This window comes from Orbicella faveolata, unplaced genomic scaffold (assembly GCF_042242905.1).
Source record: "Orbicella faveolata isolate gen_17 unplaced genomic scaffold, um_ofav_v1 contig_1, whole genome shotgun sequence".
NCBI classification, from domain to species: Eukaryota; Metazoa; Cnidaria; class Anthozoa; order Scleractinia; family Merulinidae; genus Orbicella; species Orbicella faveolata.
In genome coordinates this window covers 26,343,463-26,369,118 of record NW_028301536.1, presented here as the reverse complement: position 1 = coordinate 26,369,118, position 25,656 = coordinate 26,343,463, and the positions used below count along the sequence as shown (strand labels likewise).

Here is a 25,656-nt window from a genome sequence, read left to right as displayed (position 1 = left end):
CAACTGGATGGGAGCCACTATCAAATCAATATAAAAAGAAACTACTCACTCTAATGTACAAAGTAAATTGTAACATTACCCCAGATAAAATAACAAACCTCTTTAGTATTGCTAACCCATACTATAATCTTAGAAATAGTAATCACTTTGTACTACATAGATTCAACTTGGACATTGGTAGAAATTCCTTAAGATATAGAGGCCCAATAGCATGGGAACTAACTCCAACCGCTCTCAAACAGTCCACCTCCTTAAAGAACTTCAAGAACCTTTTAAAACAGCGCCACCATAAATTTTTCATCAAAAACATTAGCTTTCTGAAAGAAGCATGCATGGTCTAACATAAGAATCAAGATTATACATATTTTTAATTTAGTAATTTTCACTACATTTAAATTGATAATTGTATTTAGATCGTTATTAGCATAATTTTTATATAATATTACTTGTAGATTAAATATAGGTCCACATCAGCCTCTGGCTGCCTTTAATTTAACCTATTTCAAATAAAGTATGTATGTATGTATGTATGACTAAAGAAACCGCAGAACAGAGGCAGGGTTACCCTGGGAACGAAACTTGTACCCAGGTCCACATTGGAAATAGAAATGGCGGATTTGTTGTTGTTGCTGCGTTAGCTGCCCAGAGAAAGAGCAAAGAAATGGCTTGTACGGTGGGGGTACCAGGATGGAAGAAAGTAGTTACTCAACGGAAGAGTGGAAAAACGAAAGGAAGATTTGATGTTTCCGTAATCAGTCCAGAGGGCAGAAAATTTCGTTCACGCGTTGAACTTCAGAGATACCTTTCATTATGTTCAAACCAGGGCACTGGCTCTCTGTCGATTGAAAATTTTAACTTTGAAGTCTCAAGTTCTTTCGCTGATCCACATGAAAGTTCCGTGCATACTTCTATCGAATCGCGTGAATCTGGAAAAATCAGTAAAGAGGAAGAATCACATCAAGAAGTCGAGAACAAAGACAAATTTACTAAACTGACGTCGAAATCGCAAGATCGGACATCTCCTTATTTTGCAAAAACGAAAAGATTAAAACGACGTCGAAGTGAATCTCTCTCTACAGATCTTTCTAGGGACGCTTACAAACCCGGAAGTAAAAGATCTAGATGGCGGAAAGAAACCGGGAAAGAAATCACAAAGGGAAAACCCATCAAAATAAAAATGGCGGGAAAACAAACACAAGACACTACTAAACATCCTAAACTCTCCACCAAACGAAAATCTAGAAAATCTAAAACGTCAACGCCAATAGAGACGCTTGACATTGGTTCAGGTGAAAATGATATAAAGCTATTGAGAGTTCATGAAAGTGTTTCTACTGCTGTTTCCAGTAATTACTTTAAACCAAGTGTTCCCCCGCACAAGTCCCAATTGGCGCCCAGCTGGATCCCTCCCAAGTCCCGGTTTAATTTGATTCAAGAAAGCCTTTTTCATGATCCGTGGAAACTACTGATTGCTACAATATTTCTAAACAGAACCTCGGGAGGCAAAGCTATCCCAGTCATGTGGGATTTTTTTAAGAGATATCCAAATCCTGAAATTACAAGAATGGCCGACTGGAAACAAATTGCGGGTAGGTTTGGGCTTCTCTCCTGATATCCAATGTCGAGGCTGTCTTAGTATGCATGGTTAGCGTGCAGGCCTCTGAACTTAGAAACCCAGTGTTGATCCCTGGCTATTATTCTAGGGCAATACATTTCATTCCCATAGTCAAGAAATGATTAGGTTAAAACATGAGCTGACAAGAGGTATGCCAGTGGAGTAGCTGTAGTCAGGAGGCGACATTGTTTAACCGCGTACAATTCTTTACCACCGACTCATATTTTGGAAATGGAAAAGACATTTCAGGTTATCCTTAAATGCTGGTTTTCACTGACAACGGAGTCAAGTCAGAGTCATAATCAGAGGTGCAGAGTGATATGATCTAGTGAGAATCAAACCAACAGACACTGAACAGAGTCGGACGCAGAATACTGATTTTGCTTATGACTTTGTCACTGATCAAGCAGCAAGCATTTTTTTTCTGATGTCGTGGAGTCATAAGCAGAAGCAGAAGAATAAACCAATCACAATGTTTGATTCCAGGCCTTGTGATTGGCTGGTTCTTCTGCTTCTGTGTGTGGCTCTGGCAATCTAGTTTTCACTGGATCATAAGTGACAGAGTCGTAAACAGAATCAGAAGGAATGGAAAGGTTCTGATTCTTCCACCTCCAATTCTAACCAGCTATTACTCCACTTAACAACTCTGGTTTTTTAGGTAATAACCGCTCTTACAACTCCAACTACAAATCTGACTGAAAGTACATGTCCATGGTGACTGATATTTGACAACCTGAACATAATTGTTAGTTTCAGGGTCAGGTGAAAAATGTTACTTGATCTGCTTGGTGTTACTAGACTAGTCCATCAAAACAGATGTGTCAGTTCAGCATGATGGTATTGGATGTAGGACTCATGTTAAATTTTTCAACAGCAATTGGTTACTTGACCATCTGTCTGACAACACTTCCTCTAACAGGTCAGCTACCGTGATTCAATCTAGTGTGTGCCAAAACTGCAAAGGGCTCTACAAATCCCCACGTGCATGCTACCCTTTCTGTTAAACACTGCCCAATCTAACTGGCCAGAACTGAAAATTGATTTTTGGGGTCTTCATTATACAAACTTTGCTGCACTGGCTCAGTTCATAGTGTTAAGACCTAGCGCTGATATTCCCCCAGTAGGGCCATTGTTCTAATTGACATTTCCTTTTGTTTCTCAGAGCTTCTCCAACCTCTTGGTCTTCATGAGAAAAGAGCCAAGATCATCATCAAATTCTCAGAGGAGTTTCTAACAAAAGACTGGACTTACCCAAAAGAGCTATATGGGATTGGAAAGTATGGAGATGACTCCTATCGCATTTTTTGTCTTGGTGACTGGAAGAATGTAACACCCAATGACCATAAACTTAACTTCTACCACAAATGGCTCTGGGAGCAGGAAAAGCAAGGATATTTAACACCAAAAGACTACTAGATCTGATCCTAACAAAGCATTTAATTTAGTTTTATTTAAGCTAAAAGTAAAAGTTACATCTAAAAGGCAAGCTTCAAACAGATTTTCCCACTATGATAAAAAACCATTGCATTGTAATCAAGACTAAGCAATGAGTTACATGCCTCTCTTTATCAGTTATTTTCACGAAGTCCACAAGGACTGGAATACACTGTGGCAAACAAAATGCCAGTAGATACAATTACAGTAGTCTATATGTTTCTAGGTTTCTTTTTGTCAGTAACTAAATGAGACAATAAAATGTCATCTTTTCAAAGAATAATGCTTCTGGGGTAACATAAGAGTTATGGCTTATGAAAAAAATACACACTCAGATAAAAACCTTAGATACCTTCAGACGAAACTAATCAATGACATCAATAACATCAAGGAGTAATGGATGGACAATCAGGTGATTAGTCATTGATTATTGCCTATATCAATGAGTGATCAATGAATAATCAATAGGGCACAAAGTTCTCAGTCACTCTTTGATGGTGTCCATTAGCTATTGAGTGCATTGATTAGTCACTGATGACATTCATTTGTCATTGACATAGTTTTGTGGCTACACAAGCCATACTAAGCCAAAAATAAAGAAATAAGAACATCAGTGACACAATCAGCCATAGGCTCATAGGTCATGCACTGTTTTGTTCTTACCACATTTTGACATCATCTGTGATCAATTACTGAACAAAGTGAAACCCATGGCAACATAGAATCTATTTGTTAAACAGCAGAAAAATTGAAGCAATTATAATTAACCAGCAACTTTTTACATGTTAGACAGTGTACAAGTCAAAATTTGCCTCAGAATATAACTTTGTGCACATATTCTGTAGGTAGCTAGCTATGACATGCTAAAAGTAATCCAGGTATATCACATGACACTGGTCTGATCACAAAGGTTGGATTCCTGAGGTGGTTTGTTAATGGTACTAACCCAAAAACATGTGACATGACTATTCAGCAGGATTATAATTCCAGCAGTCAGTATTCCTGTTTTCAAGTGTCATTTAAGAAACAACATCTGTTGAATAATGTTAATATTGGTTGGTTATCATACGCGTACAACCAGTCAAACTATGGCCTGCATAACATGAAGCTGCATAATTAATACATTTCTTCTACTTCTGGTTAACAATGACACATTGAAATGCTTGATCAAAACTGAGCAAGCAGTCTGAACAAAGCACTTCATTTATTACTCAAATATAACTAAATGATTTCTAATAATAACTTATTTTTATAATCATATTTATCACAATTCTTTATTGTAGTGATACTTTTTATGAAATCAACATTTTTACCATTTTTCACCAGAAGCTCACATGTATCATATATCTTACAAATCGATTCTAGTTTGTAGTACTTATTGCTGTATGTTACAAGTCTTAAAGTATTTTTGCGAGCCAGTGGGCTGAGTCAAAATACAAAGGACTTGTAAAAATGTACAGTGATACTACACATTAAAAATGTCTAAAAAGAGATTTATTATTCAACGTTTTTCTTTTCCCATAAACAAAACTTACATTACATTCTTATACAACAGTATTTTCCACAGCGCACACTCTCAAGGGAACTAAGAGGACTATTTAGCTTATCTGTTAAACTGGTTTCCTGGAGTACAAGTATCATGGGATATTTGTACTCATTTTGTTCATCATTTGAACCCAGCTAGGTGCAGATGGACTAATTAAAATAATAATAAAATTATTATTTGTACCTATTTCCTCTGAGGAACTTGTAACCTCAGAAAGCAATTAGGTTTCCAGTTTAACCACACTTGAAAACACACAAGTGCAGAAGTTATGAAATGTTTCCTTTTACATGACAAATTTTTTGCAGCAACAGTCTAGTTAAACCCATTTACTCTTACTAGGTAAAGCCCTAAATGATTTGATGAATATTTCAACTTCTGAGTCTTCTGTCATGGTGTTCAGTTTCAAGTTTTGAAGAAAAGTTCGATGTACAAAGTTAGTACAAAGTTTTGCATCTAGTAGGGTCTCGTCCTTAACCATTAATTTGAGGTCTTAGTGAAAGTGCAATCCAAGCTGTCATCCAAGACACAAATTGCTAAATGACCCTGGTACATTGATGCTTCTGTCAGGATTACAATAATTGAACTAGCAACAGAAGTGCCCCTCAGGTCACTAAGGGTTGCTTCTTCTTCGAAACATTCTCTGACATCTTCAGCATTGTATGTTCTTTTGCTGGTGTCTATCTCAAAGGTATCTGGGTCCTGTGAATAGAAGCCATGAAAAGTCAGCAGGTAATGTTATCTGTAGGAACATCTATTCTAGCCCAAGTACGTAGCCACTTATCTTTTTTTCATGTGGCTAAATATGATTTAGGCAAAGTTAGACTCAAACCAATGCAGTCAGCGGTTTCTCCCTTCACAGTATGTGACCTGCGGGGTGGCCCTCTGGAGACTTGCAGGGCTATTGTGTCTCATTGCATTACACGTGCAGTGCTGCTAGCTGATCGTTGCGGATCATTTGCTCTGTGTTTTAGCGAATCTTTGCGGATTCTCACCCCTTCCCCTCCCTCCCTCTTGGTTGCCGGCCTCTTGGTAAGTATGGGTCAGGTAAGTTGTTTCCACTGATTCATTCAGTGTGACCGTGCCAGTTAGCAGCTGCTTCTGGGGGTGTTTCCTGCTCCCAGGGTTGCCATGGATACCTCCCCTTCCACTTATGGCTTCTGCTCCCCGCTAGCCTTTTAGGCACCAGTTCCCAAGCTCATCTATTTGTGATGAGTTTAACTGAATTTTAACCACATGCCTAGTAACAGTATATTATTGTTATGAATTATTATTGTTTGGATACTGTCATTGTCTCCACTTAATCAGATTCCTCAAAAGAATTTTGACACTTATCTATATTACCAAAGGGTAACAAACCTGCTGGTTTCTTGTCAACTCAAGTGATGTCAAAAGAGTCATGACATCATTCTTGTAATTCTGGATCTCAATAACGACAGGACCATTGGCAATACCAGAACTAGGCCTCAACTGACATCTGACATCATATCCTTGTCTGACAAATTCCTGGAGGTCAACATATGATGTTGCGTCGATTTCTTGGTCATCGCAAAGGATCTGAATGTGCTTTGGCTGAGCAGAGCTGGGAAGGTGTCCTATAAATTAAAATAGAGATGAAACTGTGACTACCAAGATTCATGATAATACTGTCTTGTAGATCGACCTGTGCTTGCATGTGTGCTTACATAATTATACATGCTGTTAATGATTTTATGCTTTGCACTTTTGCTTGAAATAAAACCAACTCTGATTTTACTTACATGTAATTTTGGGTGGGAAAAAAATTAACTTTAAAAGCTGCCAACTCTTCAAAACAGTTACGTTGTTCTACCTCCATAAGGTCTTTGGTTTTGAATCCTCCACCAGTGTGGAGGCATGGAGGACTCATACTGTAGTTAGTGCACTCAATTCCAGACCGAGTGGTCTGGGTTTGAGCCCCGGCCAGGGATACCGCATTGTGTTCTTAGTTATGTAGTACATGTAGCAGCTCTGTCAATCTCTTTAAAATAAGCCTTTAGTTTCCTCCACAAATCACAGCCTTTAGTTTAGTCCTATAATCACCATGGGAGGCGCAGTGGCCTCATGGTTTGTGCACTCGTCTCCGGATAAAGCAGTCTGGGTTCGAACCCTAGCCAGGGACACTATGTTGTGCTCTTGGGCAAGACACTTTACTCTGACAGTGACTTTCTCCATCCAGGTATACAAATGGGTACTGGCAAATTTAATGCTGGGGGTAACCCTGCGATGGACTAGCATCCCATCCAGGGGGAAGAAGAAATATTCCTAGTCGCTTCATCCTACAGAAACTGGGATAAGCTCTGGCTTGATGGACCACAACTCCACCAGTGGAAATTCCAGTTATGTATCATTCTTATGAAACCCCACTCCCCCTTTGCATTCTAAGTGACCTTCCAGAGGGTTCCATTGGTATGGGTATTTTGTTACGTTAGCCCTCGGGGAACTACTTTTGACAGTTAATGTTAATCATTTCAAATTTGATAATGGCGTCATGGTGACTTCCAAAACATCCTTCCATTTTATCATTTTTATTTTCACATGCTTATGTGTGGCTAAACTACGGGTGACAAAAAAGCATCAGATACCAAAGGGATGGGTGCTGAAAAACAGAGTGATATGCCTAGGTGTGAGGCAGCCTTTTCATCCTTCAATATGCAGTAATTATGATTACCTTGAACATTGGAAAAGACCAGCATCTGAAATTCCAAAAGTGGGAGTGGAAAGTGATCAATATTGATTCTTTCACTGATCCCAGAGGTTGATCTGAACACTATTTCATCATGCAAGCTTTCTTCATTGTAGAAAGCCAGAATAGTCTCCTTGGAATGGACAGTTCGCATGCGTGGAGTTTGATGACGCCCACCAGCTCTTAAAGCAGCATTCTCCACATGATTGGAGACAAAATCTTCTAAATTGGCAGCAGATATGTAACCCAAAGACTTGGCCTTAGCTTTGAATCTATCACAAGAGGAGCAGTTTGAGAGCTGACAATCGTGTGCACCACGTAACCCGCAAATGATGAATTGTGTTAAAAAACTGCCTTTGGCCTTTGCATAGGACTCTTCATGACTTAAGGAAGAGGACCACTGGCGAATTGTGAACCTTCCTAGTGGAGCCTTGGTGAACACATTTCCATCCAATGTATCAAAGCCAGTCTGGGGTAATTCTTCTGACACATCTGAAACTGGCTCCACAGAATCTTCATGACTTACAGCCTCCTGAAGATTGTTGGACAGAGATTCTAGGGGGTGCTGCATGGATTCCAGTGGTGCAGGGGACTTGTGGACAAGAAAATTATCATCCTTAATAAGCTCAGAGGCAATCTTACCATCTGCATAGCAGCAATCCAGAATAATCAAAAATTCATTGACATTAAGATGTTCGAGGTCCTCTCTCAACTCGGCCTCTGTAAGAACATCATCCTCTGATGAACACCAACATAACAAGTTGCCATTCTGATCACTGTGGCCAGAAAAATAAAAGTACAAAAACACATCTTTTTTTCCTTGCAGCCTTTGTCTTAACTCCTGGAGTGCTTGTCTGACCTGTTGTGCTTGTGACATGCCGCATGATGATGATGGCGTAATACTGAACACATGATCATTCCTACGATAAAAACAAGTGATTAAGGCCTCTAGCATAGAGATGTCCATGTCATTAGGAATATCCAAAATTAAATCTTTGGAAGACTTCAAAAACAATGCAAACGACACATCTGGCTATATAGTACAGACTAATAGTCACTTAAGTCACTAAATAAAATTAAGTTGATAATTAATTGACTAACCAATCAACCATTTAAAAAGTATCTAATAAACTGTTGTAAATAGCAATATTTAAAAAAGGAGGGCACATTCAGCTGTATTCCTCCAGTGGCTACCATTCTAATTATGCACCGTCCAATAAAATTTGAGTGAGGAGGGAGGTAAACTGAAGCAACCACAGAAACCCTCAAGGCAGGTTGGGAACTAACAGACTTGAATTGGCAAAGATGTCAGCTGGCTGCCACCAAATAAAATCACCAGCCTTAGGTTGTTACATGTAGACTGGGACATAGACATCAGCATTACCCTTGATGAACAGTGACTGCATTGTAACCCTCATGACTTTGTACATCCACCATGCCAACAATGACCACAGTCTCTCACAGCCACCACATTTTTACCAATTAAAATGATCCAATCTAAACATATATGTACTAATGTACAGTATGATATCAAAGGTCTCTGATAAGGTCTACCTTACTCCAACAATGCGATTGTCTGTCAGAACACTTTTAAAGCCAAGTAAATCTTTGTTAAAGATTGCAGCAGACTTTGGTGAGGAAGGGTCATTCCCACATACCAAAACAGCATACACATCAGATCCTCCTACAATTGACAAAGACAAATCCTGTTTCAAATACATGTACATGTCAACGAACAATAGATAAGTAGATATAAGTTCTTTGTATCATTGTTTCTTTGATTCACGCTCAAACAAATCACCTCAAAACTTGAACAACAGGACTCGAAACTCGATACTCACAGTTTTCAAGTGACTGTCAACTTACACTGGACAGGTACTGTACACTGCACAAAATAAGCTACAAGTACAATCAATAGCTGCTGAATAATAGCCCTTAAATAAGCTCCTAGCTAGAACCTCTGCATTATATGGTAAAGAATCCAAATTCCACTGACTGTGAGACTCTGGTTGTGAGACACTCAACCATTTGCAATTCCAGGCCAAGACTTCATGTTATCACTGAACATGCTCTGGTCACCAATGATTTGGAATTGGCGTTTATACTGCATTGATGTTCACCAAATATTTACCTATAGGAGGCTCTGCTGGCCCATGAGATGGACATTCCAGAGGGTTACGTCGCACTTGCGATAAACATGTCACGCAAAAATAATTGCATTTCTGAGTAACGTCACTGTTACAGCCATGGGACTTCACTCCCAAGTACTTTGCTAAAATATACCATGTAAAAGAACACCAATTAGACCTAAGTTTGAATTGTCCTCAACATGTGGCATGTATTAAATAAATGTACACTTAGTTATGCAATGCTTTCGAATGGTATATCATGGAATATCCCATGAGTCACTTGTATCTTCTACACACAAGGCTCATGTGTATACCTAGAAAAAAAGTTTTTGTGTCCTTTGTTCTTGTTGTCTTTTTTCTTGTGTAGTTTTCTTCTTTGTCACTTGTAGTATAACATAAGCTACTGATGTAAACTTAATAGCCATTTATTAATTCTTACCCTTTTTTTACACATTGATGTGAGCCATTGTATGGAAATTAAGAGCAGCTTGCTATAACGGTCACCCATACCTATGCAGGAGAGAAAAATTCGACTTTCTGAAACTTTGTCAGGAAGAAGGCTTTCACTAACTTATTTCAAACTGTACCTTTGAGGTTGTTTGGATTTTTATTTTCCTGTGGAGACGGCCTTACGTATTTTGCGCCAAAACAGTGAAAACTCAACCTCAAAATTACACTTTTTACGAGCACTAGCAAGCCAAAATAATAAGCGTGGCTGGAAAAGCTAACCCATAGTACTAAAATATCATCTTTTAGCAGTTATTTAGCATTGTCAGATCCACATGAACTTTAAACCTGAATTGTTAGCAAATTTTTAAAATTATACGCTTCGATGATGTTACATCACGTCAAAATTTAGGTCAATTTCAACGGCCAGAAAGTCAATCTGGTACATGAATTTGCCTGCCCAAACTATTTTTCTGGTTAAAAGTATCCCTTGAGCTAAGGTTTTATCACAAATCTAGCTTGGGTAAATAAAACCAAAAAAATTGAGAGCGTCTCGAAGACTAGGCACTTGAGCTAATCACCTGACATTTTGACCTTTCACACCACGATCACTACCTCCAACATTGACCCAGAAATGTTTGCCTGTGGGTCTAACCTCCAGTACAATAGTCTCTAGGTCTCTAAGATCAGTTACTGTAATTGAAAATATGTTTCAGGCTAGAAACAAGCATTTTAAGCAGATGTTTATTTTCAATAGGAGATCATGCATTTGGCGGTTGGCAACCGACCAACAATGCACCTAAAGACTATTTTACTGGAGACTAGACCCACAGGCAAACATTTCTGTCAACATGTCAGGCGATTAGCTCAAGTGCCTAGTCTTCGAGATGCTCTCAATTTTGTTGGTTTTATTTACCCAAGCTAGATTTGCGATAAAACCTTAGCTTAAGGGATACTTTTAACCAGAAAAATAGTTTGGGCAGGTAACTTCATGAACCAGATTAACTTTCAAGTCCACGAAATTGACCTAAATTTTGACGTGATGCAACATCATTGAAGCGTATAATTTTAAAAATTTGCTAACAATTCAGGTTTAAATTTCATGTGGATCTGACCACACTAACTAACTGCTAAAAGATGATATTTTAGTACTATGGGTTAGCTTTTCCAGCCATGCTTATTATTTTGGCTTTCTAGCACTCAAGTGTAATTTTGAGGTTGAGTTTTCACCATTTCAGGGGCAAAATATGTAAGGCCGTCTCCACAAGAAAATAAAAATCCAAACAATCTCAAAGGTAAAGTTTTGAAATAAGTTAGTTGAAACCTTCTTCCTGACAAAGTTTCAGAAAATCAAATTTTTCCATCCTGCATAGGTATAGGTGACCGTTAGAGAAATCCGCTCTTAAAATGTGAAAAAAAAAAAGAAAAAAAAAATACAGGTGACAAGTGGGATTTGCCATGGTATACTGTGTGGGGCAAGATGGGAAGGTTGGATGTAATACCGTCAAAAGATACAATGGCTTTCCTGTCTTTAGATTGGCTGTATTTTTTATGGCTTGGTGACCAACTGAAACTTGGATCAAGAGGTCCAGATTCAAGCCCTGGCTAGGGTCAAACACTTTGACTGACAGAGCCTCTTACCACCCCAGAAAAAAAAAAATGGCTGCTTGCAAGCAACCTGTTGGTAACCAGCTGCTGCCATCCTATTTAAGGGAACAGGGGTGTCAAAATACTTGCACTGGTTGAGGCCAGAGCCTGTAAACAGGCTCCAGGTAAGGGCAGAAAAAAATTTGGCGAGCCAAGCAAGTAGAGCAGGGGAGCCCATAGACATTGTTGTTGATGTGTCAATCTGCCCTTGGTGATTAGCCTGTTACAAATCAGTCAAGAAGATAATTAGACCTGTCAAAATTGATGTTTTTCATATGCCTCAGTAGATGCAGTAGCAACTGGAAAATTAAACTCTTCTCGAAACCAGTCAGTAGAATGCCAAAAACATTGCTTCAATTCTGAGCCACAGATTCCAGCCATAGTTTTGGTCAAGTTTCAAACCAGAGATATGGATAAAATGTTGTAATGAATTTCTCAAAGCTGCCTTGAAACTGTGCATTGCACAAAGAGGCCATCATTCTCACTCTCGACAAACATTATGCAAATTTACAAGCTGTTTTCAAGATCCGTCAAAGCTGTCAACAATCAGCGAATTAACCAATCAGCTCATAATACCAGATTCTGGTATCATGGGATTTCCACCAACATCAATAGAATGTCTTACAGGTTCCCCCGCCCTGACCCACTTGCTTCACTAGCTGAATTCTTTTTTTCTTGCTCGTCAGCTCACTGCACTCGTTGAATTTTTTCCACCCTCACCAAGAGCCTGTTCACAGGCTATTGGGGCCACAGAAAACAGAGTCAAGCATCAACCTGTAATGAACCACTATTTTCTACAACATTTTGATTAACTTCACTTGATGTACTACATTGTATTTACCACTACCAGAATGTAAAGACAAATTAAAATAATTTATAGGTTTCCAGGAAAGATCCTTATATCTACCTTGGGAAATTTTGAATGGGAAATTGGAGGTTACTTTCAAGTTTTTAAAGGAAAATATGAAGCCATGCAGGACTTTCTTAAAAGGGGTCAGAGTTAAACAACTCCAGATCCAGAGTTTGAAACAAAAAAGCTTTCCTTGGGAGGGGAAATAAATAATCTCTGTTTTAACACAGTGGAAATAGCCTAACAGCATTTTTAAACTACTTATTATTAATATAATAACTAATCAACAAGAGTTACCTGGAAAGTTGAGTAGACAAGACACACAACGATCTCCTTCTTTCGGCTTTGAAGCTTTACTGACTCCTTTACTCTCCAATATTTTCTAAGCAAAGTAACATGGTAATTATTGATTTCACTAACTTAACAGCTACAATTTTTACTGTACCCGAATGCCAATAAGCCCTTAATTGTACCATTCTGATTTCCTGCGATATCAAGCTAGTCACTAATCTGATATTGCCACATTCTTGGCCACAGTGCTGCAGTAACTACCTTACAATCATACTTTTTTGGTACCCTAGGATCATAGCTAGTGACAGGTGAGCTGAGGCACTTTGTTGTTGTTTTTCTTTGTTTGTTTGTTATTGTTGTTTTTTGTTGTTGTTATTGTCCTGTTCCTCTGTGATAAAAGATCAGAAAAATTGTATCAAAATAACTAGACTACATGCAGTATAAGTAAAAAGTGGATGTAAATTCTGCTTCTTCAAGCTACAATCATCGACAAAAGCAGTTGAGACACTTCCTGAAAAAGACCTGTTTCATTGAACAGGTGTGTTTTTCAATCTCCAATTTCACATTTCGACCCCCTCTCTCCTTTTCAATGTTGTAACCACATGGTAGTGTCCACAGAGCGTATCTCAACATTGAAAAGGGGGAGAGGGGGATTTGGCTATCGACAAAAAAGATGTTTTTTGAAATTATGGAAGGATGCTGATAGAAAGCATTTGTTTTGCTCAAATGTGTCAACACTTATGTCCATGATTGTAGACTCAAGCAGACATTAGGAATCAGATTTGCCTCCTGCAAGAAAACAGTTACATCACCAATAGTATGCAGTATAACCTACCAAGTTTTCATTACCTCTAACCTCTGACAAACATCTGACAGTTTAGCTCTCTCATCAGGTCGTTTAAGACACTCTATCGCAATGGCAGCAAATTCCTTGGTGTACCTCTTGTCATCTCCACTGACAGGCCACGCATCCTATGTCAGTACAATGATTAAAACAAACAATCCCAAAACTAAAATTAACATCCTGGGGCCAACAGTTTAAAAAGCACTGTGATCATGGGCAGAGATGGACTCTGAGGTTTGGTTTACAGTCTATACTTACATGAATGCTCCCCTAGTATTGAAGGGTTCAAAAGAAGACCACTGAAAAGCTGTTTAACTTTTTACCCTAAAACAACTACATTTCTATCCTATTCCAAACATTCAAAGTTGTGTTTAATAACACCTTTAAGTCTCTTAAGACACTCCTCACCTGCTGTGCCTTTTCCATTAACCTTTCTGGGTCTGACAACACTCCTTCTTTCTTCAAAATACGACATAAAGGCACATTCTTGTTTGATGGCCTTTTTTCAATAGCTCTTCTCTGAGTAAGAAGTTGTAACAACACTGAAAATAGAAAGGTTTACTGGGGTATTAATATCTAATTCTAACTATATAATAAATTGATCAATTAACAGTTAATTATATAATAATTGAAGGGGTGAGTGCAAAACCATGCTAAGTGACAATTTGGGTGAAAAAAAAATTTTCGCGAAAGGGCTTGAATTTTTGCATGTGGTCTTTAATGTAATAGAAAAACATGGTCCTGTATTTTTGTCGCTGGTTTTTGCTTCGTTTATAAAGACGCCGCTAGGAAAACCGAGTGGTTTTTCTGCATACGCAATATCTCAAAAACGAAGCGAAGCTTAGCGGAAAAACTACGGGACATTGTTAAACATACCTAAACAAAACTGCATGCGAAATTTGGAGCGTTTTTGACAAAGTTCACTTTTGATTAAAATACCTAGCGCCCTTTTCCCGCCAAGGTCTTCAAATAAACGAAGCCGGGCCTTTGTTATGATAAACAGAGCCGACCCTTTGTTATAATAGCCAAGCCAAGCCTTTGTTATAAATCGAAGTCTCACCTCAGTTTATTATAACAAAGGATCGGCCCGCCGCGACCGCAAGGACTTTGATTTTACTTAGGAACCAGCAAAATGTCAATTTCACGCAACTTATATAAGCTCAAATTTGTTGATTTCAGGTCAAAAGTGGTTAAAACGCTGACTCTTGTTAACGCGCGACGGCAAGGATGTTGATTTCTCTTAGAAAGCAGCAAAATGTCAATTTCACGCAACGTAAAAGCTCAAAAATGTCGATTTCAGGTCAAAAAAGCTTTAAATGTTGATTCCACGTAACGTATAAGCTCAAAAATGTTGATTTCAGGTCTAAATAGGTAAAAATGCTGATTTCATGTTAACGCGTGACAGCAAGGATGTTGATTTCTCTTAGAAAACAGAAAAATGTTAATTTCACGCAACGCATAAGCTAAAAATTGTTAATTTCAGGTCTAAATAGGTAAAAATGTTGATTTCACGTTAACACGTGACGGCAAGGATGTTGATTTCACTGAGAAAACAGCAACATGTTAATTTCACACAGCGTATAAGCTCAAAAATGTTGATTTCAGGTCTAAATAGGTAAAAATGTTGATTTCACGTAACGCGTGACGGCAAGGATGTTGATTTCACTTAGAAAACAGCAAAATGTTAATTTCACGCAGGGTATAAGCTCAAAAATGTTGATTTCAGGTCTAAATAGGTAAAAATGCTGATTTCACGTTAACACGTGACGGCAAGGATGTTGATTTCACTTAGAAAACAGAAAAATGTTGATTTAACGCAGCGTATAAGCTCAAAAATATTGATTTCAGGTCTAAATAGGTAAAAATGTTGATTTCACGTAACGCGTGATGGCAAGGATGTTGATTTCACTTAGAAAACAGCAAAATGTTAATTTCACGCAACGTATAAGCTCCAAAATGTCGATTTCAGGTTTAAATAGGTAAAATATGGCGGCCGGAAAATAGTGTTAACATCTGGAACTTATTTTGGTTATCTGGTACAATGCACTGAACAAATAAACATCAAATAAGCACTTTTCCAAATACAGCAACGTCTTAAATGGCTAAAAATCACGAGATAAATACATATTTTTCGACAAACGCGATCGTAGCTTTATGTCACGCACCGCCTAACAGATTAACAAATTAACCCTTCTGCGCAACGTACGGGTCTCCATACATCTGCATGTCTGCTGATCCCAGAAGTTCAAAACACTACAAATCATGCCAATATGAAATAAAATCAACGCAACCTGGATCACAGATCTATGTTACAATCGATCGCTACTTGTTGGCCATTATCTTTAAATGAAAAAAGCCGAAACAATCTAGTTACCAGTTCGAGCAACGCGAGCAGAACGTGATCGCAATGCATGCCGGGAAGGATCTTTACACCTCGTGCGCGGGAAAACATGGCGGTCAATACAAGATAAATTTTATAAGTCAAAAACCAGTTCTCGCTTTCCAAACTTTGACACTAGCAACGCTTGGCAAATGGGCCACAACTCACGAGAGGGTATTTTTCTTGGGCAAGAACTGCTCTTGGACTTTGCTGCCTGGCTCAATCTGACTTCGAACGCCGATAACACGATTACGGTATATCAGCTACCTTTGAAGTTTCAGAACACATTTTGATTCTTTAAAACGTGCTGATGACTTACGGGTTTATCAAGGCTTTATGATGCCTCTCAACCACCAGGCAGGCATACAAGGTACTTTAACACAATGCTTAAGATATTAGTTGACAGAGCTCTAATGCGGCACATCTCTTTTTTGTTCGATGGTATTTCGTTTGCCGCTCGATCGATTCACGTGTTGTGCTCACGTCACAATAACCGATGTAAACAATCCGTTCCCAGATTTCCGCTATATATATGCTGTGAGATTTGATTTTGACTTCATACACTATAAACAGTCTGCCTGTTTGCTGTTCAACAAATAAACTCCGAAAGACATGGCTAGGAAAAGCCAAGTATTTTTGCATACGTTATAACTCGAAAACGAAGCAAAAACCAGTGACAAAAATACAGGGTCGCGTTTTTCTATTACATTGAAGACCACATGCAAAAATTCAAGCCCTTTCATGAAAAATTTTTTTTTCACCCAAATCATCACTTAGCATGGTTTTGCACTCACCCCTTCAATTATGTAATACATGTACATGTAGCATCTCTGTGGATCTCTATAAAGTGAACCTTAAGTTTCCTCCACTAAAAACAAATCACAGCCTTTTATGTTTAGTCCTATAACCACCATCATAAGTTACCTGTTACAATGGAACACTGACTGTAGGTAAAAACATCTATTAGCTTATTATGAATCATAGCTATTTATAAAAATATGGCAGCTTCAGTCCAAAACTATATTTGGGTACAGAAAATTAATGTTGGATTCACAAACCAAAACCTATCTAGCCAGATTTTCATTTTAAGCTAGGATTTGAAGACATGACTGATCATCGCAGTTCCAGAAGAAAATTCAGGCTTGAACAGGATTCAAACCCATGACCTCTGCGATATCAGTGCAGTGCTCTGCCAACTGAGCTATCAAGCCAACTTGGAGCTGGTCACCAAGTGAATCGTAATATTCCTGTAGATGGTGAGGATAAAAGTAAATATATGTCTTAAGTTATTAGATGTTTTGGTGTATAGTATCGCTGTACATTTTTACGAGTCAAAATACAAACAACGAGTAAATATACAAAACAATATGACATACCAAAACATCTAATAAGAGATTTATTATCCAACTGCTGTAGTCAATAAATTTATCAATGAAAGAGGGAGAGTGTGACAGTTTTGCATGCATGCACCAACCGGTATGGCAAACAGGTTTTCTACTGTACAAATAACTGTACAACATCGCTGCATATTTGTACTGTTATTTGGACGGTATTTGCTGCAGTTGGAAAATAAATGAAAGATATACATGTATAGCTCAGTTGATAGAGCACTGCTATAGAGGTATTGAACAACCACCAGGAAATGTACTACTTGTAAGAGCTGACTGCAGAAACACTTTTTCTTACAATATAACTGTGTGGTGCCTACCTACTCCAAAGGAGAAAACATCATTTATAGGCTTTAGGTGTCTGTCTTGAAGGTATTCATCCATGTACCCATCTGTTCCACGAGGCTGCGAAATAGAGGCATAAGAGTATTCCATGGGTAACTCTTGCGCCATTCCAGGGTCTCCCAGACGTGCATTGAAGTCTTCATCCAGAAATATATTTCCTGGCTTTACATCCATATGTACAATTTCCTGTCTACAAAATATTTAAATTGAGAGAGTCAATGTCAGTGTAAATTTTAAAATATGCCACATGGGTAACAACTTAAATTACATACTACATGTTAATTTTCAAATAAAGCTTATTTAGAACAGATTTCAACATATATAGCAGCACTTGAATAAGTGGCCATCTAGAAAATCAAATATCATGAGGTGTGCATAACAAAACCCTACGTTCTGAAATCAGTACATTTTTTCCATGCAAAAGGCTGCAATAAGAGTTTGACAGCTCTCATACCGTAAATTGCTGCTTATACATATGTAATACGTATATAGAATCCCTGGGCTTATACAACTTCGTAAGGGCTCTTAGATGGGCTTATAAACAGAAGGACATATAACTGAGGGGTCTTATAACCGGAATAATATAAAACCACTTTGAAACGAGTGATAGCTGTGCTGATGGAAATAGATTTTCCTTTAGTGGTTTTGAATTAAGCTTTATATAAAACATCATAATAGAATTAATTCAAAACAAGAAAAGCTAGAGGGGGGTTTATAGCCGGAGGTATGAGCTTATAAGCAGGGAGTGGGGGGGGGTACATTCACACAACAAATATATTTACTGGAAAGAAGTAGATTTAGACACATAATACTTTGGGAAATTTTTTTTAAATTATATTTACTTTCCTTTTAATTAAAGTGCTTTCAGCATAGCTAAATAATGAATAAAAAGTTCACACATGCACTTTGCATGTTTGGTCTTCTTTGGTTGCATTCAAAACTAAGTTTGATCGAGTGACAGAAGATAACGATCCGCATGTGATGTTGAAGCCTGCAGTAAAAATGTTTTAAATCAATTAAGTATTAACTTGCACTGGACAAAATATTTTCCAGGAAAGGCATTTGAACTTTTGGTGACACTTAAAATTCAATTTTGGATCGCTAACACCCGTAACAAATATTTCTTAACATGGTACTATGACGAAAATCGCATCTTTCCTTTCGCATCCATTTTAAAACATAAACAAGTAGCCTGTGTGAGAAGAAAAATGCTGTTTACTATAATCAAATATCTCTTTTCGTTCCAGAGATATTCAAGTTTTTAAAATATGCAAATTAGCGAAGTGATGATGTCATACACTCAACCATATTTTGATCAAATATGATGAAAAAGATATCTCAGCCAATTTGTGTCAGAAATGTTTGATTCTTTGCAGTAAGATTCTACTAAATGTGCTCCACAATATGAGCTTCACAGTTTGGTTACCATGGCAACATACTGGGTTCCAGACCACCCCAATATTAAAGGCATTTCTGGCCACCTTTGGCATTCCATTTTGATATTTGCAAATTGTGCCTCATACGCTTGATCCAGCAAGCATATAAATATGTTAGCTCAAGTTTGTGGCCTCGTTTAATCTTTTGCGAGCTGAAAATCACTAACATATTGAAATCAAGTGGGTGGCGACTGGAAAAGAGTGAGTTGCCATGGGAACAGAATTTTTAATAGCCGTAGGTCTGTTTCCTGTAAAATTATTAGCCTACCAATTTTCAATGGTCTGCGCTGCAAATTGACCAAGATAGCTCTATTTATATAATTGATATAAAATTGGGTTGAGTGTATGATGTCATCAGTCATCTCCTTTGCATATTTTACACATTTTTCAAACTTAAATATCTCCAGAACAGTAAGCGGCGTTTTTATTCTTTCACTGAATTCTATGTGATACACCTAAAAAATTAAGGGGGAAAAATTTGACCATAGTACCACTATTTGACCAGCGACCCTAAAAGATAGGAAGCGCGTCGCCAAATGTTTTGTATTTGTTACATTGCTCGAATTTACATCTTGTTTTCACAACTGAAAAAGGTGAATTAACCATTCTGACCACAAAACATGGCCTTTTGACCATTACACAACACAAAAAGTTTGTTTTCTGACAACCACTTATGGCCACAATGAATCTGCTGAGCTACAAAGCAGAAAATTTATTTTCTGACCTCAGATCTGAGGGTCATCATGGCCACTTGCCATTAAGTTACATTTGATCTGCATTCTGGACAAAGAGGAGAAACTTGACTACATGTGCTTTAATTTTGTATGCTTTCTGATCAAGGTTATTGATGCCTCCATAAACATTAATTACACTACATCCTGACCACTAATATATGCTGACAAAGTACAAGGAAAGAGATCAATAATAAATAATTGTGATCAAAATCCATCGTCAGACACACCTGACATTTCTCTCATTTGTGACTTCTGTATGTAAATACTGCAGTGCCCTTGCAGTGTGAAGCGCAATCCTTACTCTGTTCTCCCAAGGTAGCTTTTGCTGTCCCTTCAAATCACTGCGCAACGCCTTGTGTAAATCACTGTGCATTTTTGGATACATCAGACAACGAGGTTTTCTGAAAGGAGACATCAAATTTTCTAACTAAGGTTACTTTATCACCTGAACTTAAGTTTTAATTGCACATACATGTATGCATCCTAACACAAATCTGACCAAATCTGACGCTATGCCACACCACTCCACTCCACTCCACTCCACTCCACTGCACTCTACAGTTCATAGGTGATTTATTCACCTCAGGCTGTGTCCTAGGTGAATAAATCACGTATCCCCTCATTGCCCAAAAATAAGCCACAAATTTTACCGGCCTGACATCAGATATGAACTAAGCTTACCAGTAATATTTACCCGTCATCTTCACCGCCAACCATGAAGCCATTATTCCAAACACGTACATGAACCTGTTACGTACTTTTAAAAACATTATACAAATGAACTGATTTAGGGAGACTTTAGTTACCCTTTCTCCTCACAAAATGCATAAAGTGGCATCAGATGAGGATGTTTGATGTAACCGACACGTTTCTCCTGCAAACAAACCAGCTTTGATTAAATTTGAGGAATTGAAGAATAAATTTAGAAATATCATTAATAAAAGAATACAATCAAAAGTACATTTTGAGCAAACAAAAACTCAGTGAGAACTTAATCATACATAGACAAGCTTTGAACGAATTGAAGATTTGAAGAATTGAAGAATTCTCTAGTACCAATTTGTCCAGATCTTACAATGAAGACCATGTGTAATTTAAAACCTATAAATCACAATAACTTATCATCTCAGTCTGCAGCCTACAGGCTTGATTGTCAAATGTAAATAATATCCTGTATCCAAGGTAAAGAAGAAGTGAGCTACATGTTTCAATTAATTTTAATCACTTAAGAACTACATGTAGATTACCCTCTGCAATTGTGCTGCACTGAAAGCTTGTCCAAGATGAGAAGTGTACTCTTCTTTGACAACAACACTCTGACCATGAAATGTGTGGTTTCCTGTGCATTGAGGTTATTAAACAGCCATTACTACTCTTCCCAGTGGACCACAACACCCACAATTTTTTTCCCACTTTCAGAGTAACCTTTTTGATGCCAGTTTGTTTCAAACCAATCAGTTTGTTTCAAATGTACCAGGTGATTGGTTTGAAACAAACTTATGGGATCAAAACCATTTAACTCTGAAGACAGCAAGAAAAATTGTGAATGTTGCAGTCTACTGGGAAGAGTTAACTAAGTATATTGCGTTACGCATTATATGAAAATTTATGAGAAAAAATGCAGCAAGGTTCATGTAAGTTTAAAACTATTATGGCAATAGGACTGAGTGGAGTCCAATTCAGTCAGTAATCATACCAGTCATTAACAAAATCAGATGACAAGTAGCACATAGCTGCCTTAATCATACTTGTTCAATCATGATCAGTATGATTTATGCAGAATTGGATGACATATAGTCATGTTACCAGTTAATGAAAACTGTAACAAAATTTGATAACCATAACCATCAGTTAAGTATTGATAAAAATTCAAACTTGCAGTAACAATAGAGTTTGTATTGACCAACATGTACTGGAAAAGGAATCTATTCAAGTACGTACATCTATGAGGTGTACACTGTCCTATTTGGGCTAGAATCGGGCCTGTTAATAGCCAATCAGATTCCTGAAATTGGTGATAGTTTTGATTGAACATTAAATACTTTTGATACTAATTTGCTAAATCTCCAGGTGAACCTCACAGCTTTTCAGGCTACTTTTCTCACAGCTTTTGTAGCATTATTTGCAGATACATGCGCATGTATGTATTTCACAATTTTACCTTCATACACAATTCCAAAGCCTCCTTGTCCCAGGTTTTTTCCACCACTGTTGAAGTATTTTGAAATAGAGTCATAGTTCATCTCTACGGGACATTTATTTATTAAGTGTTGGGCAGCTACATCATGATAATCATTTGACAAGACTCTTTCTACTGGAACTTTTTCGGCAGACGGTTGAGAAATTCTTTGATGTCGATCAGACCTTGTGTCTGCAATTGCACCATCTGTCAATGACCTGCCTCTACGAGTTGGACCTGTATTATCCAGTGCACCATTTTGGACGTTGTCCTGGCCTGAGTCTCTAGAGGTTCCTTGACTGGCTGTCGTTGGTATACTCATACCATTTGATGAAGACTGTGGTAGATCTTGTGGCTTAATTTGATCATCTACAAGTACCTCTTCACGGTGTGTGTTCTCCACACCAAAACTGTTTGGTGACGACTGCAGATGATCTGTCAAGTGTAGTTGGTCAATCTTTTCATGCACATGTTGCACACTGTTTGCCGTGCTGAAGCTATTTGGTAAAGATTGATTTGATGAAGACTGATCTTTTGGAGAAGACTGTTCTTGTTCACCAAATGGGACACTGTATTGAGACTGGTACCTTGAAGCAGAATCCTGCTCAGTTGTACGAGGCTTATACAGTTCCTCTGAATTAGGGGTGGAACCTGCATATGTATATGATGAGCTCACTCCAGAACTTGCCTGCCTGAATGGTTTGTCTTGCGGCAAGAATGGCAAGCGTGATCCCAAACTGCTTTCTCCATATTTTGCAGTGCTTGGTAAACTATCTGTAGTCTGCTGAAAACCAGCAATATTCCGCAAAGTAGGCTGGCCTGTTTGATATACATGTACTTGAGGTGGTAAATTATCCTCAACATGTTGAGATGCTACTAATGGTGCATGCTGGTTGACCTCACCTGTTGGTAAGATTTAGAGGAAAGAATATATCTCTGAGTTATTCAAGATATTACTACCCACATTGTAAGGAGTACTCCATCCCCAGCCAAGTCTCAGGGCTACCAACCCAGCCCTTGCCAAAGAAATTCTTTGAGGAGCTCTTCGGGATCCTAACTTTCAAAATTACAAGCCCAGGCCATTTTTTCAGTTGCCCAGGTTAAAAGTTGCTGTGATTAATCCTGGGGGTCGGGGGTTCACCCCCCCCCCCCCCGCCCAGCTGGAGTTTCCAGTTTAGTTTCAATAAAAATGTAAGAGGCATTTGGGAGGTTTATTAGTAGACTATAGTAGAGTAGAGTAGAGTAGTGTAGAGTAGCGTAGCGTAGAGTAGAGTAGCGTAGAGTAGAGTAGCGTAGAGTAGAGTAGAGTAGAGTAGAGTAGAGTAGAGTAGAGTAGAGTAGAGTAGAGTAGAGTAGAGTAGAGTAGAGTAGAGTAGAGTAGAGTAGAGTAGAGTAGAGTAGAGTAGAGTAGAGTAGAGTAGAGTAGAGTAGAGTAGAGTAGAGTAGAGTAGAGTAGAGTAGAGTAGAGTAGAGTAGAGTAGAGTAGAGTAGGGTAGAGTAGAGTAGAGTAGAGTACAGTAGAGTACAGTACAGTACAGTACAGTACAGTACAGTACAGTAGAGTACAGTACAGTACAGTACAGTACAGTAGAGTACAGTAGAGTATAGTACAGTACAGTACAGTACAGTACAGTACAGTACAGTACAGTACAGTACAGTACAGTACAGTACAGTACAGTACAGTACAGTACAGTACAGTACAGTACAGTACAGTACAGTACAGTACAGTACAGTACAGTACAGTACAGTACAGTACAGTACAGTACAGTACAGTACAGTACAGTACAGTAGAGTCGAGTCAAGTACAGTAGAGTCGAGTCGAGTCGAGTCAAGTCGAGTCGACTCAAGTCGAGCCCAGTCCAGTCCAGTCCAGTTGAGTAGAGTAGAGTATAAGCTTCTCAAATTAGCCACTCAGCAGATATAGTGTTTCAAAGTTGTACATAAGTTAACTCACGCTAAAGCAAGACAAAAATTCTTAGCGACGCAATATCAGACTGTTAGACTGTACTATAATGCCATGTAGGGTAGTAATAAAGCAGAGTAGAGAAGATTAGGATAAGATGGAGGCAGTAGAGGCCATAGAGGCTCAGAAACTCTACGCCAATTTTAGAAAATATTTTGGGACACATAGTTCGAAAAGCATTATAGGGTGATTTTCAAACATGGCTGTTTTCCAACCTCCATGTGTGACTCAGGCATTAATGTCTGTTTAACAAGCTAAGAGAGACTTTGTTGCCCTGTATTGCCTCATTTTTCTCATGATAAAAGCAAAAAAAGACCATGGCAACTGTTGTTGTCAGTTTAATTTAGTGTGTGACTGAGTTTATGACCGATTTCATAAGAAATGTCCCTGCTGGTCAATGAGCGTTAGCCAGTGAAAACCTCAAATTTACCAAACAAATGTACAAAGACCTATGATGGTTGGAAGACTTGCCTATGTAATGGAATTTTATGCCAGTGGAATGAAGTTACAATCCGGAATTGCTTGTAATTCCTTGTTACGAGGGATTGCAGTCATGGGACAGATTAGATGGAAATGAAAACTCCATGTTTAAACACCCACTCGGGCTCCTTGAACAAAGTGGTCTGGGTTTGAGCCCGGGCTGGGGACATTGTGTTGTGTTCTTGGGTAAGACACTTAACTCTCGCAGTGCCTCTCTCCACCCTGGTCAGTTGAAAAATGGGTACCAGCAAACTTAATGCTGCGAGTAACCCTGCGATGGACTTGCATCCCATCCTGGGAGGAGAAGAAATGCAGAAATGCTACAGAAACTAGCAGAAGTACTGGTCTGATGGGCCACTTGGCTACTATGCAGAATTAAGCTACATGAGCCTGCAATTTGCAAGCTAGTTCCACTCCAATAGTGAGAATATAAAAATGGCCTATTTATTAGGCAATGCTGACGTCCTTATTGAAGGGAATGGAAAGAGTGTATAACAATGAACTAACTACTGTTAGTAGCTACTCCACTAAATATCTCAAGGACTTCAGATTACATCCATGTGCTATAAACTCATTGTGAGTTATGTTTGTAAGGGTTGCATTACAATCACATATGCACACATGCAGTGATCATGGCAATGGACCATGAGCATATAAGCTCAAATTCATGGTAGGCCCAATCAAGCGTCCAAAACTGTAACATACCTTTCCTCGTCTGCTGAAATTTTTCAACTTTGGACTGTAAATCGAATCTGTAGATGTTTTCAAATAGTTGTTTTAACAAGTCGAGCTGCTTCTCTTCGTCTTCCTTTACTTCCCCAATTGCCACAAATAGTTCCTTAGTATTCGTGATTTTTTCCAGCCTTGCTTTCGTCAAAATGTCAGCGCAAAGAAACTTTATATCTTTCAGTTCACCAGAATCTAACTCATCGGAAAGTTTGTGGAGAAAAAGACGAAAATTAGAAATTCGGCCAGTCATGGCTACTGCACCCGCAACGGCCTTGCATCAAGTACAGACCCTACTTCAGGAAGTAACTTGTTCACGTGACGTCAAGGAACTCTCATGGAGCCCAGACAAGGGTCTTCAAGGGGTCCTTCAAGGGACGTTTTAGGCTCGATTACCAGCCGCTGTACACGAGAGAGCGGCGGAAATCGAGCCCTGGGAGGTTTCAGGAATTGTAGAATGAAGAAAAGTCAGCTTTCATACTTTCTTGTGGTCTATAACATGGTCTATTTGCGTGATAAAC

The 25,656-nt window shown here is 38.4% G+C and overlaps 2 protein-coding genes across 2 annotated transcripts; one reads left to right on the top strand and one right to left on the bottom strand.

Annotated features, from left to right (window-relative positions):
• Positions 1 to 28: 28 nt before the first annotated feature.
• Positions 29 to 4,542, top strand: LOC110043625 (uncharacterized). The gene is made up of 2 exons (XM_020749101.2): positions 29 to 1,589; positions 2,778 to 4,542. The coding sequence occupies exons 1-2, from the start codon at positions 518 to 520 to the stop codon at positions 3,029 to 3,031; spliced, it is 1,326 nt and encodes a 441-aa protein (XP_020604760.2). The 5' UTR covers positions 29 to 517; the 3' UTR covers positions 3,032 to 4,542.
• On the bottom strand, positions 3,033 to 25,472 carry LOC110043627 (uncharacterized). Its single transcript, XM_020749104.2, has 14 exons — positions 25,115 to 25,472; positions 21,949 to 22,869; positions 21,035 to 21,126; positions 20,594 to 20,661; positions 20,015 to 20,188; positions 17,593 to 17,807; positions 13,913 to 14,046; positions 13,510 to 13,632; positions 12,667 to 12,751; positions 9,428 to 9,568; positions 8,851 to 8,980; positions 7,282 to 8,216; positions 5,952 to 6,187; positions 3,033 to 5,294 (listed from the first exon to the last, which is right to left on the bottom strand). The coding sequence occupies exons 1-14, from the start codon at positions 25,386 to 25,388 to the stop codon at positions 5,073 to 5,075; spliced, it is 3,750 nt and encodes a 1,249-aa protein (XP_020604763.2). The 5' UTR covers positions 25,389 to 25,472; the 3' UTR covers positions 3,033 to 5,072.
• Between the last annotated feature and the right edge of the window lie 184 nt (positions 25,473 to 25,656).